We start from the raw sequence: 18,166 nt of genomic DNA, 5'->3' as shown, positions 1-18,166 counted from the left end.
TTCTGTGCGGTCCAGATGCCAATAAAATCACCCCTAGCAAATAAATTATTTTTAAAAACACAGCTAAACTGGCGGCAGAAAAAAAATTGAACGGGGCAACAGCAAAATAGTCTCTCAGATGCATTTTTTTAGGCTGTGTTTAGTTCGCGAAAAAATTTGAATTTTGGTACCGTAGTAATTTTGTTAGTATTTGACAATTAATATACAATCATACCTAATTAGATTTAAAAGATTTATCTTATATAAAATAATTATATTTTATAATTAATTATTTTTTTACTATATTTAATAATCTATCTGTCGAAAAATTTGATGTGACAAATATTATAGAATTTTTTTTTAAAATTAAACAGCACCTTAGTCTGCCTGTGAAGATGCGGCGGGCCTTTGTCCATCAGTCAGGACAGCCCATCCCGAGAACCCGCACCCGTCATCGTTTCCACTTCGGGCTCGAAACGGATCCAACCCTGCGCCCACGGCCCATCAAAAATGCCGAGCCCGCGTCGGCCTTGTGCGAATCCACAACTGGGGACCCGCCCGTCTCGCTCTCGCCCGCCTCCCCCGATTCGACGGCACCTCGCCAGTCGCCACTGCAATTTACCCCACCCCACCTTAACGCGGCGGAATCGTAAACCCTAGCGAGCTCAATCCCCCCCGCGCGAGGATGCCGTCGGCGGCGGGTCCGGTGGCTGTGGTGTCGGCGGGGTCGGCGGCGAAGGCCGCGCCCTCCCCAGCCGTCGGAATCTCGCCGGAGCTGTACCCGTCCGAGGATGACCTGCCCTACGAGGAGGAGATCCTGCGGGAGCCCTTCAAGCTCAAGGGGTGGTGGCGCTACCTCGTCGCACGCGCCGCCGCGCCGTTCGCCAAGCGTGCCGTCATCTACGAGCGCGCGCTCAAGGCGCTCCCGGGGAGCTACAAGCTCTGGCACGCCTACCTCCGCGAGCGCCTCGACCACGCGCGCCCCCACCCCATCGACCACCCGGCCTACTCGTCGCTCAACAACACCTTTGAGCGGGCGCTGGCGACGATGCACAAGATGCCGCGCATCTGGGTCCTCTACCTCACGTCGCTCCTCGACCAGCGCCTGCTCACGCGTTCGCGCCGCGCCTTCGACCGAGCCCTGCGTGCGCTGCCGGTCACGCAGCACGACCGCATCTGGCCGCTGTACCTGCGCCTCGCGTCGCTCCCGGCCTGCCCTGTCGAGACGTCGCTCCGGGTGTTCCGCCGCTACCTCCAGTTCGACCCCTCCCATGCAGAGGATTTCATCAATTTCCTTATATCCGCCAACCGCTGGCAAGAGGCCGCTGACCGACTGGCTTCCGTGCTCAATGATGATGGTTTCCGCTCTGTCAAGGGGAAGACCAGGCACCAGCTATGGCTCGAGCTCTGCGAGATCCTCACCAAGCATGCTGATGAGGTTGCTGGCCTCAAAGTGGATGCCATCCTGCGCGGTGGGATTCGGAAGTTCACCGACGAGGTTGGCAAGCTGTGGACCTCGCTGGCTGATTACTATGTCAGGAGAGGCCTTTTCGAAAAAGCTAGAGATGTATTTGAGGAGGGCGTTTCTTCAGTGGTTACCGTGAAGGAGTTCAGCGTGGTGTTTGAGGCATATACACAGTTTGAGCAGAGTATGCTTGCAGCAAAGCTGGAGGCTGCCGAGGAAGAGGGAGCTGAGGACGAGGATGAGGGAGGGGGCAGGAAGAATGGGATGGACAGATTATCAAAGAAATTCCTTGAGGATTTCTGGTTGAACGATGAGGATGATACTGAATTGAGGATGGCAAGGTTTGAGTGGCTGTTGGATCGTAGACCAGAGCTTCTTAGCAGCGTGCTGTTGCGACAGAATCCACACAATGTGGAGGAGTGGCACAGGTGAGATTTGTTATAGCACCTCAATTTCATTACTTGTGTTTTCTATGCAGCTTAGTTAACTGGATGTCTAGCAGAATAAGCTACAAAATATGTACATTACTCCCTTATTAATATGCCTGAGGGATTATTCACTTTATGTCGCCCTTCAAATGAACACTACCTTTCATCCTTGCCAGTAGATCTCTGCGAGAAATTTAGACAAGCTAGGATACCACCGATTTTAGTTTGAATATTCATGAGAAACCAGCAACTTACAACAAGCTGTCCCTTCTGAAAACTTTACATTTGCCCGAGTTAATTTGAGATCCTAACACATAGTTGTAAGTATTTGTGCATTTTCTCTATAGTTGGACATGGCAGGTTAGTGATTAGAATGATTGCAAATCTCTATGCGCAAATCTCCTTCAGATTAGTAATATTGTGACATGCGAACATGTAGTGTCCAATGTTCACAGTTCTGAGCCTACTAATGAACATTGCAATTTCCTTTGGTGTTCTCTGGCTTGATGGAATTGGCTAACAATTCAATATTATGTGCAGGAGGGTGAAGCTTTTTGAGAAGGATCCTGCAAGGCAAGTAGCGACATATGTTGAGGCCGTGAAAACTGTGGACCCAATGAAAGCCGTTGGGAAACCCCATACTCTATGGGTGTCATTTGCAAAGATGTATGAGAAACACAATCGTCTAGATAGCGCTGAAGATATATTCAAACGGGCTACTCAAGTGAATTATAAGGCAGTTGACCACTTAGCCAGTATCTGGTGTGAATGGGCAGAGATGGAGCTGCGACACAACAATTTTGACAAGGCTATTGAGCTGATGAGGCAAGCAACAGCAGAGCCCTCTGTTGAGGTTAAGAGGCAAGGTATAATTTATTCTGTTTGATTGTGTTAATCTCCCATATTCCTGTATAATCTATATATCATTCTTGCTAACAATATGATTTATGCAGCTGCTGCTGAGGGGAACGAACCTGTCCAAATGAAAGTACACAAATCTTTGAAACTGTGGAGCTTTTACGTTGATCTGGAAGAGAGCCTTGGAACTTTGGACTCTACCCGTGCTGTTTATGAGAGAATATTGGATTTACGAATTGCTACTCCACAGATAATACTCAATTATGCATATCTTCTTGAGGTGAGATCTTTGTCCAAAGTCTACACATCTGAAATTTCAAATATAATTTTCTTAATGCATCTGCTAATATGATGTTTGTTTTACTGTTTCCCTTGCCAACAGGAGCACAAGTATTTTGAAGATGCATTTAAAGTGTATGAAAGGGGCGTGAAAATATTCAAGTATCCCCACGTTAAGGCCATTTGGGTGACCTACCTCACAAAGTTTGTACAGAGATACAAGAGAAGCAAGTTAGAACGAGCAAGGGAGCTTTTCCATGAAGCTGTCCAACAGGTATGTTAAGTTACACCCATGCTTTGTTGAATGTGTGCTTGCCTGAGCTTACTAGGGTTTTGTGGCAGTATGCTACTCAGATTGATCAATTTTTTTAGCATCATAAGAGCATGCCATGAATATGTTCATGGAAAGTTTTTGTAATTGCAAAATTACACTTGTTTTTGTGCTTCTCTGTGAACCATGTGACCCTTATTGCATGTTGATTATATGTCATATTATTCTATTTGTTGGTGTATATATGTACAGCCCATATGGCCCATGTGTTAGGCCCATCTAGAGGCCCATGTACAGCTACTATATTACCCACCCTTCTATTTGCTTTATTTGCTTGTTTAGACACTGGATTTTTTTTTCTTTCGTGCATGCTATATTGATTTCTTTAGAATGTTATACTTACACTTTGGTTCTATTGATCAGGCTCCTCCAGATGAAAAGAAGCCCCTATATTTACAATGGGCTAAACTGGAGGAAGACTATGGTCTTGCAAAACGTGCTATGAATGTTTATGATGAAGCTGTTAGGGCTGTTCCTAACAGTGAAAAAATGGACATGTATGAAATCTATATAGCACGTGCTGCTGAACTGTTTGGCGTTCCAAGGACAAGACAAATATACGAGGTAAGCATATTATCCTTCTTTGCCTTCGGTTTGTGATTGTTATCTTATGTTTTTGGTTAAACTTGTTGACATCTTGTTTTGAGATCTAGTTTTTCTTCCAAGGTGTCATTTGTTGTTGATAGAAGAAATTGGTATATAGATCCAATATCATTAATGTTTTTTTTATTGTTAATAATAGTAACTTGATGAACTGATAATATAAATGTTTCTTCTATGGTCACTCTAGGAATCCTGCCTTCTGCTTTTTGGTTGTTGTCTTGTAGTTTTTATTTTTACGACAGATTCGCACTGTGGCAGTATTGTACTCTTGTTCTGGAATATAATTTTGCTACAACATTTCATCTAGCGAATAATCTGAGCTGCTTAACCTTGGTTTTACTAATCATAGTAACTGCATGAATTAGTTTACAATGGTTCTTCCATACTCTGTTCTATTACCCATCTGCTTACAATTTTTTTTTATAGAATTCTGGATCCTGCTTCTATTGTACACTACATTCCAGACTTAGCCTGGTTGTGTCTTCAATATTTGCAAATGTTTCACTGGTTTACTGATAGTTTGATGCTAACTTTCCTCTGCTATCTTTGTTATCACGTTTGTAGCAAGCAATTGAATCTGGCCTCCCAGACAGAGACGTGCTGACAATGTGCATGAAATTTGCTGAGCTAGAAAGAAGCCTCGGAGAAATTGACCGTTCGCGTGCTATCTATGTGCACGCATCCAACTATGCTGATCCAAACAATTCTGACTTTTGGAAGAAGTGGAATGACTTTGAAATCCAGCATGGTAACGAAGACACGTTCAGGGAGATGCTTCGTATTAAACGTACAGTGGCTGCTAGCCGCAGTCAGGTATGTCACTTATCAACTTAGTCTGCAGTTTGACATGAACAGACACCCTGTATCACAAATTCATACAAACTTTTTATGTTGTGCAGACGCATTTCATACTACCAGAGTACTTGATGCAGAGGGATCAGAGGCTAAATCTGGACGAGGCAGTTGATACTCTGAAGCGTGCTGGCGTTCCTGAGGATGAGATGGCAGCCTTGGAAAGGCAACTAGCTTCTGGACCATCCACTGCGCCACCAGCAGCACAAAATACTGCCCCAGCCTCCACTAACAGGATGATGAACTTTGTCAGTGCTGGAGTAGAGGCGCAGGCTGAGAGTAGCAGGCAACAGGCTGGTAACAATGAGGACATTGAGCTGCCTGATGAGAGCGATGATGAGGAACCGGATGTCCAAATTGCAGAGAAGAGTGTTCCAGCTGCTGTGTTTGGCGAGCTCGGCAAGAGAGCTGCTGAGAGCCAGGAGGGAAGCTCCGGTGCCCAAGAGAATGAGCAGCTGGGCGCCCTTGAGAGGATAAAGAGACGGCGTCAATAGTCTACCACTTCTAAGATGAGAGCTCTCATTTGGGCACCATTGTGTTGCTTGAGCTTAGTGATGTTGTATGTGTTACGTGTAAACATGTTTTGAGCAGCATTTTGTTCTTATACAAGAATTTACGGAAGCTGATCAGTGTAGATCCTTGTGACCATTTTTCGTGTAGTTTTGGTCTTTCTTTTGTCTTAAATGAAAGGAACAGTTACCAAAACCTTATATCTTGAGCTCCTAACTCAAAATTCTGAGGTGTAAATTTGAATATTATATTTTCCGTGCCATGTTTCATCATTCAAAGCATTGAATGTAAATAATGTGGTCAATGGAAGGTATAGAAAACTGCTACTGCCATAAGAGCAAGTATTATGGTAGGCTATAAGTAAGCTGAATGTTGAGGTGGAGAGAGAGAAGTACCAAGAAATTTTGTGAGATAGACAAGTGGGCAATATATTGACGGTGGAGAGCTAAATTGCTGTACAAGTGGACTGAGAGATGAGCTACAAAGATTCTTGCAGCTAGCAGCGGGCTAAATCATTAGCCTTGCTCTAATAAAATGCTAGCTGTTTTAGCTACATTCTGAACAATCTGAGTGGTCATCGTAACTTTAAAAAAAGGGCAAAACATGAAAATTTTCTACAACTCATCTCCGATCTTTATTCCTTGCTCTTTACGAATTCCTATGTACAAAGAAAAAATCAGGCCACTAGATGGGTTTCGTGATGACGAAACATGAAAATTTTCTACAACTCATCTCCGATCTTTATTCCTTGCTCTTTACGAATTCCTATGTACAAAGAAAAAATCAGGCCACTAGATGGGTTTCGTGATGACGAAACCCTTTTTCATGTCAGCAAATTTGCTGATGTGGTATGATATTTAATGTCTATGAAACTCCTCATGAAACCTCCACTGAGACTAGCCTCATAAGCATGTTTGCAACTATAACTCCAAATACGTATAACCGGCTTCTACCATCAGTATGTGTGTATCTCACTTGGCGTAATCTGAGCCATCAAGCAAGTGAGCAAACTCTGTGCCGTTCAGTTTGCTGCTCACGTCCTCCCAGTTCTTGATGAGGTCTGGCAGTGGCCTCGTGTGAATTTTCACCTGCCTGCTCATCAGAGGCCTCACCGGAACTCTCAGAAACTCCTGCACCCGGGAAAGTGCCTGCGTGTACAGAGATGCTACCAGATAACCTGTGAATTTGTTGATCCGGAATTAGGGCATTTATTAAATGAGTTCGCGACATTGCTATTGCCAATTATATCCTCGTAATAGAGGATCATGTGCCGTGTACTCTTGAAGTGATCCAAGCAATCTTTGATGGCCTTCTCAATGTTTCTGATATTTGCGATCAGAGTCGATGTATCCAGCTTTGGTTTGAATTTTGCTAATATCTCAGCCTGCTCAAAATGAAAAGTACTACTCAGATAGACGGTGAAATGTGAGCTCAGATTTAAAGTTCTCTTTTCCAATAATAAAAAACATGAATTTGTCCTAACTCCTAAAATAAGTGATATGTCACCTAAGCCACATCTCATGTAAAATGTGCTATGGACAGTGCTATGCTCAAAAGGATACATGGGACCAACATAACAAAGCTACCGCTCCTACACATAAATCAAAGAAGCATTGTGGAATAGTGGCATTTCGTTAATGGCGAAAATGTTCTTAGTGAAAGGGTTGCCGGTTAATAAATTAATGAAACTGTTTGTGCATCAAAGATACCTCTTCTTTTGAGTGAACATGAGACTTGTGAGTTCCATTCAACTGCTTAGCATCTTTGTCATAGTCATTGGCCAACACAGATATGACCTGGCGTAATGTGTTTCTCCTGAACAGAAATATTATGGAGACACCCTTCTTGTTCAAATAACTAACTATATCATCATGATTTTCCAAAATTCCCTAGAAAAACACAACGATGAAAGTTATTGCCAAGCACATATTTACCACCTGTAGGCATAAGCATAACTCCTCTCATCCTGTTAAATTGAACAGAATAAGTTTCAACATGGATTATCATTGTTACGAGTTAACAAGCTTGAATGGTGAATGCTGAGTACAGACTACTGATTTTTGAGAACGGCAGGCATGTGATTAGTTGGCAGTTGGCCCTTAGATTTAAGAAAAGCATCCGTATTGCAGTATGACACAGTTGAATTCTATCAATAATTCTAACAGAATCCAAACTTTGCAAGGAAAGTAGATCATGTAAAAAGGTTTCCCATACTTCACCCACAAGAACTGTAATTTATAGTAGAATGTTAGTAACCTCTGGCATAACCTCATGGTAAACTGTTTTTTTTCTTTAGAAAACGAAAGATCAGAAGCTTAACTAACAAAGACAAACTAACCTTCTAAATATTCAGAAGAACCATGAAAAAGGCAATGTCAAAGTACCTGATTAAGCATCCATTTCAGTCCAAATGCAGCTGTGCAGTCATTCTTCGCTGCACTGGTGAGCCAGTCCAAATTATAAAGTTTATCAAGTGTTTGTAAGATGGATGATATATTTTCTCTTCTATCCACCCTGTTAAAGATTTCTCCGTTAGAACTAATGTTAGGATGACTATATAGCAAGGTCTCAAACCATCCACTTCCCGATCTTTGCATAGACACAATTACAAAGAATCGAACAGGAGTACATGAGCATTCTCCCCTGCAGAAGAAGGTAAAACGGTATCAACATCACCCACAAAATATACTACATAACTGACGACTACAAAGAGATTCTATCTATTCTCAAGGTCACAGCGAGGTTACCTGCTATAACTTGTAGGTTTTGGAAAGTGCACGTAACAGAGCTCCTCATATGGCACAGAAGGCTTTCTGCAAATATTTGCCCTTTGTTCTTCTCCATTATACCCTTCTTTTCTGTTTTCTAGTGTTATCTGATTGAAGGAGAGGTAGTAGACATAGAATCCACATAATGCAACAAAGAAAAAGAAGACCGGTCGCGGCAGGATTGGTGCTCCCTTGGAACTCTTAAGTGAATATGGGTGCTGCAAGCGCAAACATGATTTTAATGTCCAGGCATTGTACTAGCAAGTACTGGAGACATATAACGGGGGTCAAGAAGGAATGTGTTATACCATTTTCTGCTTGTGAGTTGCGACAAATAACTACAGTGAAGGCTGATTTCTTGTTCTCCCACTTGAGCACAGCTGAGACACATGTTTAATCCTAAATGACATCATAAGCTCACCATCTGCCAACGAACCACAGCGCATCCTGGTAAAGGCGTAAAGCAAGTGTAGATTGTTACAGTCAGCAAGGTGGTCATAAAAGGAGGAGGAACATGCTCCACAATGTAGTTGCTAATATAGTGCTAATTGCAAATCTGCTCCATGTAATGCTTAACAATGTTTACCAGGTAGCAATTGGATGGATACAAAGAGGCCCAAGGCTGGGAAAAGAGATCAAAGACATTAAACGAAACCCTCTAATAGGATTTGGTACAATAATGAAGGAGGAGAGGAGGAGCAGACGACAATCTCTCACCAAAACTTGCGGAACCGAGGAACTCAAGCAGCCGACGAAATCCCAGTTGGGATTTAGCTCCCCAAATGGCCAAGAACCCTCACCAGATAAAGAAAGGGAAGATCCGAAGACGGCTAACTAAAACTCAAGGCGAGATTCAGCTCCGACAAGCCTCCATCCAAGAAACAAAGCACTTCCCCAAAACCTCAGCAGCCAAAGCCAATCTAGGATTCGGATGAGAACTTGAGAAGAATCAAGCAGCTAGCGGGGCCGAGTACCCGCGGACCCCTCGAGGCTTCAAGCAGTGGCAAGAAGGAGAAGCAGCACAGCATGCTAGGGCCAGCACAGCAGCAGTAGCAGCGAAATCGCGTGAGCAACCTAACACGCGGAGGCGGAGAAGAACGGTCGTCACCTGGTTCGTCAGCGCCAACGCAGATTTCCTCCCCGCTCTCTCTTTCGCTCCACCTTTCCTGGTCTCACAAACAAGAACAAGAGGATCGGTCAGGCACGACGCCGCAGAAATGTCTCTTGATTTTTTTTTTTAAAATGGTTTGGGATTCGTCGTGGAAGGATTAGTGCCTAAGCAAGGCCGCTTTGAACTGGGAAAGCGCCAAGCCAAAAAATAAAACGAAAAGAGGATGGGGTCAGACTCAGAGGTAATGAAGGCATCAATGAGCCGGAGCGTTTGCTGCACCTGGTTAAGAGGCTGTTAATTTCCTCAAGCTGATGTCGTCAATCAATGACTCAAATGCTGTTATTTTTCCCATTTTGAGCTAGTACATGGGTAATTTCTGTAATTACTCCGTTCTTTACTCCAGTTTACCTTCAGTTTTGGTTAGTTGATTCCCATTTAACCGTATCTTGTTTTATAAGAATTATTTAGCAATATGACATCCTCCAGAATAAGTGCCATTTTTTTTGCCACCCTAGCCAATGGTTTGTGACTTGAGTTATTGATGATAACTGCAATTTAGCGACCATGTCAGAGTGGTAAACTATGAAAGAACTTGACGGGGTCAAAGGATTTATTTCTCATTTTTAAGGTCTAACTTGAGTAAGTGATTTTACTTTTTTTTTATCGTTTGGTGATTCAACTTAAAAGGGAAACATATCCGGTGGAAACTAAGTTTTCATGAAAATTTATATAAACCATGGCAAAAAAGTCATCTAAATTTATGAAAACAATCACACATGTTGATGATATGATGATACACAATCTTGTAAAAAATCTTGTCTAAACTCGACTTCGTTTGTGAGATGTAAAAATAACAAATTTCTAACAAATCATCTGGATAGTTTGTTGGCTTGAAATTTGTTATTTTTATATCTCACAAACAAAGTCAAGTTTGGACAGGATATTTTACAAAGTTGTGTATCATCATATCATCTATATGTGTGATTTTTTTGAATTTAGATGACTTTTTTGCCGTGGTTTGCACGAATTTTCACGAAGAGCGTGGTTTTCACCGGATACGTGAAAACTCGTGCAAACCAGGATAAAAAAGTCATCTGGGTTCATGTCGATGTTCTGATCCGGTGGTCCGGACCCAACTAGTAATGATGTTGCATGTTCCTCATTCCAGATGGTTGATGCAGGAGGCAACACAGTCACGCACGAGTTTATCCTGGTTTCGGCCGCGGGGCCGTACGTCCAGCAAAGGGGTGTGCGAGAGCACTGTACTGTCTTGCACCGGGGGTGCCTGTAGTAGGGGGTACAAGCGAGGCGAGAGAGGGAGGGAAGCTCCCAGGTCTCTACTAGAGAAGGAGTTGATTGAGGCGAGTGACAATATCGGGGCTCAGAAGAGCATATATGGTCTGTGAGTGGTGCTGAGTGTTGTGTTCCGCCAGATGAACCTCGTTAAGATAGAGCCTGTCTCCCCCTTTTATAGGCACAAGAAGGGGCGGTGTACATGTACGGGGAGATCGCGGAAGTCGTCGTATTCTCCCCGAATCGCGGGGGTGCAATGGTCGAGCACTGTAGAAAGAATACTGCGGGGTATGGCGCCTGGCGTGGCAGTCGTCCTTGGCCTTGCGGAGATCGCGCCGGCGTCCTTGTTGCTCCAGCGGGCGGCGTGGTGGTTGCTGTAGGGGGTACCGTCCTCCAGGCGTGGCGTGGCGACGTTCCGAGGGTCCTGCAGGCCAGGGTCTTGTCCTGGTCAAGGTCGGAGCCGCTTCCGAGGGTCGTGCCCATGCCGTTCGAGGGTCTCGCGGAGGGGAAAGTATGAAGGAGGTATGGGGAGTTGGCAGCACAGTGGCTGGAGCAGTGTCGAGCACATCTTGCACTGCGTCGCAGGTTCCCACAGTGTCGCCACAGCGTCCGGAATGGCGGAGCAGTGACCGGAGTTGGCGGACGGGACTCCGGTCACAGCCACTGCGTGGCCTGAACCACGGCGTGCGAGGAGCTCCCGAGCCCTGGCCTGCGTGAAGGCGTTCAGGGGACCCTCGACTTTTATCACGACCCTCGTCGCCCTTCCGCAGGGAGGAGGGGTGAAGCACACCATACTACCCATGCCCGGGCCGCGAGCTATGGCTGCTTCAGTGAGCTGTTAGCGGATGGTTCAAGTGGACGTCCGTGCCCCATTCGGTAAGGGTCGACTTGTGGTCCGTGGACACGTCACATAAAGCGCTCACAAAGGTTCGCTAGGCGGGGCTCGGACCCATTCGATAGGGTCCGAGGGCTCGATGCTCTCCCTCAATGGGATCCCCCTGCTAGGCACCCTCGGCTGGCCTTGAACACTGCGCAGAATGTCTCGAACTCCGCATTCAAGGGTAGCTTGTACGGCGCCTGTCGAACCCTCGACAGGCCAGGCTTCGAACTCCTGATCAGTAAGGCCTCGAAATTGATTTCCTTCGACGGTAAGGAATCCCCGGGGGAATATTCCGTAACGGTTCGTTAAACGGCGCGGAGTCGCCGGTTGTGCGTGCCAGTCTCCCGCTAGTTGTGGGCTACGTGGCCCAGTACGCGTAGCGCGGTGCGGGGCGCGCCTTTTCGGGCGGCTGCCTTGGGTAGGCGAAGAGGCGTGGACGGCGGCTGACGGATGGAACAGTGCTACAGTCGCGCCGCGCCCGTTGGTTACTGCGCCGTAATTATCACCGAGTTCGCGCGTGGGAGACTCCGCGGTCGTGGGGCCCAGTTGTCGGTGACAGCAAAATCGACTGCATTCAATGCGGTGGATTCGGGCTGCGGCGACAAATCTGCCCGTCTTGATGGATAAAAGCGAGGAAGGGGGGATTGTTTGGGCTCACCTGGCCATTTTGTCTTCGTCTCCCCTGCCTTCTCCACCTCCCCTGCATCCGGAGCCCAGAGCCGAGAGCGAGAGGAGGAAGAAGGAGAGAGTGAGAACGCGCCTTAGCCATCGTCGAGCTTGCTTCCCCACGTTCCCTGGCGATTCGAAGCGATGTTGGACGTCCAGGAGCCGTTGCCGTGGGGAAGTCCATCGCCACCGTGGCAGTTTTAGAGCAGCTGGTTGCAGAGAGGTTGCTGCCGGCGAACATCAACTCGGTGCGGCCGGCGTGGATTCCCCCGCGACCGGAGGAGACCGAGCTAAATCCCACCTACGGCTACATCGTGAGCCTCGTGCGGCTCCACGAGCGGGGATTCGGCATCCCCGTCGGCAGATTCATGGAGGCGCTGTGCGAATACTACGGAGTGGAGCTGCACAACTTTAGCCCCAACTCCATCTCGCAGGCGGCGGTCTTCGTCGCCCTCTGCGAGGGGTATCTGGGAATTGAAGCACACTGGGATCTGTGGATCCACCTGTTCCGCGGCGAGCTCTTCATCGCGAACGTGTGGGGCCAGCCAAAGAGGTACGCTCGCGCTGGCGGCCTCATGCTTCATGTGCGCGGGTACAGGTCGCAGCTGTACATCCCCAGCAAGATGACCACCAACAACGCCGGGTGGACCCGGGGGTGGTTTTAGCTGCGCAACTTCGGCAACCGCCTCCCGGCGTTCACCAACAGGGTGCTCCGGGAGAAGCCGGAGAAGTGGAACTGAGGGGAATCGCCCCCACCGCATCAGGCCAGGCTCGAGGTGCTCACCAATGCATTGCAGCGTCTGGCGAGGAAGGGGCTGACGGTGGCGGCCGTCATCGCAAACTTTCATCGGCTGAGGGTGATTCCTCTCACGGAGAGGAACCTGCTAATTTTTGACCTTACCCCCGAGGCCCTGTACCGAGGACGTCGAACGTGCTGCTCCCCCGTGACGTCGCTGCCCGGAGGGCGAAGAGTGCGGTGGCAGAATTCCCTGACAACCAAGACCATCTCTGGGAGATCAAGATACGCCTAGAGTCGGGGTACATTTCTGTGGTGAGTTTAAGTTTCAATTTGTTGTCGATTTTTACTACTCCTCTCCCCGCTCCTTGATCCTGACTTGGTTGCATTTGCAGAGGGTGAGCCACAAGGGCTATGTCTCGAAGCCCCCGGTCCCGGAGGAACGCGAAGCCTACCGCTTGCACGGAGAGGCGGTGAAGAAGAAGAAGGATGCGGCGAAGCAGGCCGCCACCAGGAAGAGGGAGAGGAAGGAGAAGCACGAGAAGGAGTGCAAAATTGCACTCGCGGAGGAAAGGTCGCGGCCCGCTACGCTTGAGTCCACCGAGGAGGAGGACTCCTCGGACGTCGAGCTCAACTTCTCAGATGACGACGAGGTGGTGACGGGCGCGGAATCCCCGCCGGCCTATCGAGGGGCTGGTGGCGAGGAAGCGATGGTGACGCTGGGTGAGGCGAGGCTCACATCGGGATCACTGGTGGAGCCGCCCCCCGCGGGGATAGAGCAGAGGTCGCCCACACCGGCGGCGGGACGAAGGTCACCCATGCCGGCAGCGGGCAGGAGATCGTCCATGCCCGTGACAGGGCAGAGGTCGCCCCCGCCGGCGATGGGTAGGAGGACACCCGCGCCACGGTGTCGACGGGTGGCGGAGGGTCCGCTACGAGTGCGGAGATGCCCGCGCAGACAGCCTCAAGGCGCCAGGCCGATTCGAGGGCGACGCCCTCGGGTCAATCTTCGGGAGGTGTCTCCGTGCCACAGGCCCAGAGGAGTGGCATGGTCAGGGTAAGCGATCTTGATTTTTATCTTTTGCATTCGTTTACTCGACCCCCCAATCCTGCTGACTTCAACCTTTCTTTCCCGATTACCCAGCTCCGGGGCCATCGCCAGGGATGCGACCCAACTTGCGCCGACCAAGGCCCTCAAGACCGGGGCATGCGCAACGCCGCACATGGTGCCGCAGCCCCTGCCCGTTGTGGACATAGTGGCGGAGGCCGCGAAGCTCCAAGAGGCGATGGCTCGACGGTCGCTCGGGCTAACGCCGAGGAGGGGGCCGGCCGGTCGCAGGAGGAGGAGCTGGTGGGGACGCGCCGGAGCGCCTCGCTGGCCGAAGAGAGGAGACCCCCGCCCCCGAGCCCCCGAGGGCTGGGGTCGAGGGTGTCACGGAGGAGGAGTCGGCGCTAAGGGCGCCAGCAATGGAGGAAACATGCGTCCCGGAGCCTGCAAGGGCCGGGTACGAAGGTGTTGTTGCAGCGGCGACGGTGCCGGAGAACGTGGTGCCATTTGTGGAGCTGCCGCAGAGCAGCGGGGAGTATGAGGGCTCGGGAGAGGTCAACCCTGTTGAGGCGGCCAGCGCCGCCGACAAGATCGCCGAGTTCGTGTTGGCCTCCGAGGAGGTACTCGGCGCGGGGACGTCCAAGGGGCCCCATCACGGGGCGATCATCAAGTCCGGGGTCCCCTTGAAATTTCTCCGCACTGAGCAGGAGGAGGAAGTGGTCTGGAAAGCGCAGTTTGAGGTTGGCTCTCAGATTCAGGACCACCTCGACCACACCCTAGGGCTTCACCGGACGACGGACCTCCAGATTAGTCAGGTAGGTGGCTCTATCCCGGGAATCATTCGCATTTGGTCTTGATTTTGTGCGTTTCACTCACGCTCTTCTATTTGCAGCGGCTGAGGGATATTTCGCGCAAAAAGAGCGCCGAGCTGACCCGACTGTACTCTCAGATGCGCTGGCTCGGGCAGCACAACGCCGACTTGGTGCTCCGGAACATCGACGCCAACACCAAGATGACAGAACTAGGGGCGCGCCAGCGGGCGCTAGAGGAGGAGCTGGCGCGGACCGCCGGCGAGCGCGACATCTAGAGGGCCGCGGCAGAGCAGAAGGCTCAGGAAGCTGAGACGCAGACTGCCGAGCTGCAGCGTGTTAGGACGGCGCTCGAGCAGAAGGAGGCCGAGCTCCAGCGCAAGGAGGCCGAGCTCCAGCACGAGAAGGCGACCGTTGCTACGCTGACTGGGACCCTCGAGAAGTAGGGCAGAGCCCTCGAGGAAAAGGAGGTGGCCGTCCGGAACGCGGAGGCCGCCCTCAAGGAGAAGGAGGACTCCTTGTCCTCGCTCGAGGAGGCCGCCCGGGTCCAGCAGGAAGAGGCGCAGAAAAATATCGCGGGTGAGCATTCGAAATTTCATTGTCATTTGATCTGAGTTTATAGCAACTTATCTTGGTTCCTCTAATCAGAGATGAGGCAGAAAGTGGCGGACGAGACTGCGGCGAAGGAGGCTGTCAACACCGCGCTCATGGCGGCGGAGGTTGAATACGCTGAACTGGAGCAGACCGCTGTGAGCGTGTGCCAGGAGCTCGAGGGGGACGGTGCCGTGTCTGGTAGCTCGGTGGTCAGCCGCCTGCGAGCGCTAGGTGGCCGGATCGCCGAGCACACCAAGAGCACCTTCAGCCTTGGTGTCCTACGAGCCCTTGCCGTGGCCTCGACGCACTACATCATGGACCTCAAGAGGGTGTCGTCGGGGTACGTCGTCCCAACCGACGCCGATGTGGATGCTGCGTCGGCCATCATGGATGATGCTGACACAGCCGCCGAGGAGTTCGCCATTGTCCTAGCCGGGAAGCTTGAAGCTGACATCCCCCCCATAGCTGAATTCGATGCCGTTGAAGACCCGCAAGGGGGGGGGGATAACCTATAGGAAATCTGGGCCTCGGAGCCCATGTAATAAGTTAGTACTTGTCGTAATTGTACTTCTGGATTTAAAGAATTTGTTATTGTAAATCGACATTGTGGCCCATCGAGGCCTTGTGCGTTCGAGCCTTTGTTTCTCTACTTTATTTCCGTGTTCTCGTATGCGTTTTAGATAGGCCTCGGCGGGGATGATTGCATTCACAAGCGACCTGGACGTAGGGAGGTGAGTAGGGATGCCGTATCCCGGAGGCGTAGGCGGTCCCGCGGCTTGGCCGATCCCGTTTCCTAGTCGTTTGCACCTTGCGTCGGCCCTTTCTAAGTATACGAGAAACTTAGATATGGAAATTTTTCGAAAAAACGTTGGCGATTTTTGGGGACGTTCGGGGATTCCCCCCGTAGTAGCCCCCGAGGGAGGCTTGGCTTTGCCGAGGGTAAAGTCGAGCGTACCTCAGTGTTCGTGCGCACCCGAGCCCCCGAGGGTTCGGAGAGTTCCCAAAGATAAATAAGTAAAGCATACTCCTTTATAGCTTCGGGAAATTTTAAATACGAGTACAAGCGATGTACAAATAGCTTGTAATTCTAAGGATAAAAGCAATGTAGCTGCTGTATGTTCCAGGCATTGGTGAGGACTTCACCATTTTCGTTCGCCAGCTTGTATGTGCTGGGCTTGAGCACTTCCGCGAAGATGTACGGACCTTCCCATGGCGGTGAAAGCTTGTGGCGTCCCCTGTTGTCTTGCCGAAGCCTCAGCACCAAGTCCCCCTTGTTGAGGTCTCGGCGCCGAATTCTCTGCGCCTGATATCTTCACAAGGATTGCTGATAATGCGCGGAGTGCAGGAGCACCATGTATCGAGCCTCGTCCACTTGATCTAGCGAGTCCTCGTGGGCTTGCTGGTTCTGCTGCTCTTGATAGGTCTTGAGCCTCGGTGACCTGTACTCCAAGTCTGTGGGGAGTATGGCCTCGGCGCCAAAAACGAGGAAGAACGGGGTAAAGCCCGTGGCCCTACTTGGGGTCGTCCTCAAGCTCCAGATAATTGAGGGCAGCTCTGTGGGCCACCTCCGGCCAAACTTGTTCAGCTTGTTGAAGATCCTTGGCTTGAGGCCTTGGAGGATCATGCCATTGGCACGCTCCACTTGCCCATTCGTCTGTGGGTGCGCCACAGCCAACCAGTCCATGCGTATGTGGTAGCTGTCTCAGAACGCCAAGAATTTCTTGCCCGTGAACTGGGTGCCGTTGTCGGTGATGATCGAATTTGGGACCCCAAACTTGAAGACAATGTCGGTGAAAAACAGCACGGCTTGTTCGGACTTGATCTTGCCGATGGGCCGAGCCTCGATCCACTTGGAGAACTTGTCGATTGCCACCAACAAGTGGGTGTAGCCCCCGGGCGCCTTCTACAGCGGGCCAACGAGGTCCAATCCCCACACTGCAAACGGCCACGTGATGGGGATGGTCTGCAGAGCATGTACCAGGAGGTGTGTCTTCCGGGCGTAGAACTGGCAACCCTCGCAGGTCCGCACGACGTCGGTGGCGTCGGCAACCGCGGTGGGCCAGTAAAAGCCTTGCCGAAACGCGTTACCCACGAGGGTGCGCGGCGCGGCGTGGTGACCGCAGATGCCAGCGTGGATGTCACTGATCAGCTCCTTGCCCTCGGGGATGGGGATGCATCGCTGCAAAACGCCCGAAGGACTGCGCTTTTATAGCTCGTCGTCGATCAAGACGAAGGACTTGGCCCACCTCGCGACGCGCCGCACCTGAGCACGATCCGAGGGTAAGACCCCTCAAATTATACAGTCAAGGTACTGGGTGCGCCAATCTCGCGGAGACGCGAGACGGGGTCTCGTCTATCTCCATTGCTTCGGCTTCGTCCATATAGGAGGTCTCGAAGTCAGTGTCCATGGCCTCGTGCTCCTCCGTCGAGGGATTCCCGCCGAGGGGCTCGGCGTTCGAGGGGCCCGGTTCCGCCGGATCCTTGAAATCGACAGAAGGCTTGGCGATGTCGCGAGCAAAGATGTTCGGGGGGACGGTGGTCCACCCCGACGCGATCTTGGCTAATTCGTCGGCATCCTCGTTGTACTTGCGCGGGACGTGGTTGAGTTCTAGGCCGTCGAACTTGTCTTCGAGGCAGCATACTGCGTTGCAGTATGCCTCCATCTTCGAGTCGTGACAGCTAAACTCCTTCATCACTTGGTCGATGACGAGCTGAGAATCACCACGTACGTCAAGGCGCTTGACGCCGGCTCGATGGCGATGCGGAGGCCACTGAGGAGGGCCTCGTACTCCGCCATGTTGTTGGATGCAGGGAAGTGTAGGCGAATTACGTAGCGCGTGTGCTATCCGAGGGGTGAGATGAAGAGGAGGCTGGCGCCGGTGCCGGTTTTCATCACCGACCCGTCGAAGTACATGGTCCAGCATTCAGCTTGGATTTGCGGTGGGGGCAGCTGAGT

At 50.3% G+C, this 18,166-nt stretch overlaps 2 protein-coding genes across 4 annotated transcripts; one reads left to right on the top strand and one right to left on the bottom strand.

The window, feature by feature from the left end:
- Positions 1-555: 555 nt before the first annotated feature.
- LOC120694682 (pre-mRNA-splicing factor SYF1-like) lies at positions 556-5,577 on the top strand. Its single transcript, XM_039977876.1, has 7 exons — positions 556-1,872; positions 2,413-2,738; positions 2,826-3,010; positions 3,113-3,283; positions 3,704-3,904; positions 4,508-4,756; positions 4,843-5,577. Exons 1-7 carry the CDS (start codon positions 665-667, stop codon positions 5,287-5,289), a joined length of 2,787 nt encoding a protein of 928 aa, XP_039833810.1. The 5' UTR covers positions 556-664; the 3' UTR covers positions 5,290-5,577.
- A 178-nt stretch (positions 5,578-5,755) lies between these two features.
- On the bottom strand, positions 5,756-9,437 carry LOC120694684 (nodulation protein H-like). Of its 3 annotated transcripts, XR_005683595.1 has the most exons (8): positions 9,182-9,437; positions 8,382-8,520; positions 8,053-8,291; positions 7,690-7,948; positions 7,015-7,194; positions 6,534-6,689; positions 6,075-6,453; positions 5,756-5,967 (listed from the first exon to the last, which is right to left on the bottom strand). XR_005683595.1 is itself a non-coding variant. In XM_039977878.1 (7 exons), the coding sequence occupies exons 2-7, from the start codon at positions 8,382-8,384 to the stop codon at positions 6,277-6,279; spliced, it is 1,014 nt and encodes a 337-aa protein (XP_039833812.1). In that variant the 5' UTR covers positions 8,385-8,520; positions 9,182-9,437; the 3' UTR covers positions 6,023-6,276. The 3 variants fall into 3 exon arrangements, 2 of the variants coding, with proteins under 2 accessions (XP_039833812.1, XP_039833813.1); XM_039977878.1 differs by lacking the exon at positions 5,756-5,967 and having other exon boundaries at positions 6,023-6,453; XM_039977879.1 differs by lacking the exons at positions 5,756-5,967; positions 9,182-9,437 and adding an exon at positions 8,791-9,175 and having other exon boundaries at positions 6,023-6,453.
- Between the last annotated feature and the right edge of the window lie 8,729 nt (positions 9,438-18,166).

The sequence above is a fragment of the Panicum virgatum genome, chromosome 2K, assembly GCF_016808335.1.
Source record: "Panicum virgatum strain AP13 chromosome 2K, P.virgatum_v5, whole genome shotgun sequence".
Taxonomy (NCBI): Eukaryota; Viridiplantae; Streptophyta; class Magnoliopsida; order Poales; family Poaceae; genus Panicum; species Panicum virgatum.
The sequence above is the reverse complement of the archived record's forward strand: the minus strand, read 5'-3'. Positions and strand labels throughout refer to the sequence as shown.

Coding starts and splice junctions, on each gene's coding strand:
- LOC120694682 (XM_039977876.1), top strand. CDS start 665: ATGCCGTCGGCGGCGGGTCCGGTGGCTGTGGTGTCGGCGGGGTCGGCG. Junction 3,905..4,507: donor GGACAAGACAAATATACGAG/GTAAGCATATTA, acceptor TCACGTTTGTAG/CAAGCAATTGAATCTGGCCT. Junction 4,757..4,842: donor TGGCTGCTAGCCGCAGTCAG/GTATGTCACTTA, acceptor TATGTTGTGCAG/ACGCATTTCATACTACCAGA.
- LOC120694684 (XM_039977878.1), bottom strand. Junction 7,949..8,052: donor AAACCTACAAGTTATAGCAG/GTAACCTCGCTG, acceptor CTTCTTCTGCAG/GGGAGAATGCTCATGTACTC. Junction 6,690..7,014: donor ATGTTCACTCAAAAGAAGAG/GTATCTTTGATG, acceptor CATTTTGAGCAG/GCTGAGATATTAGCAAAATT.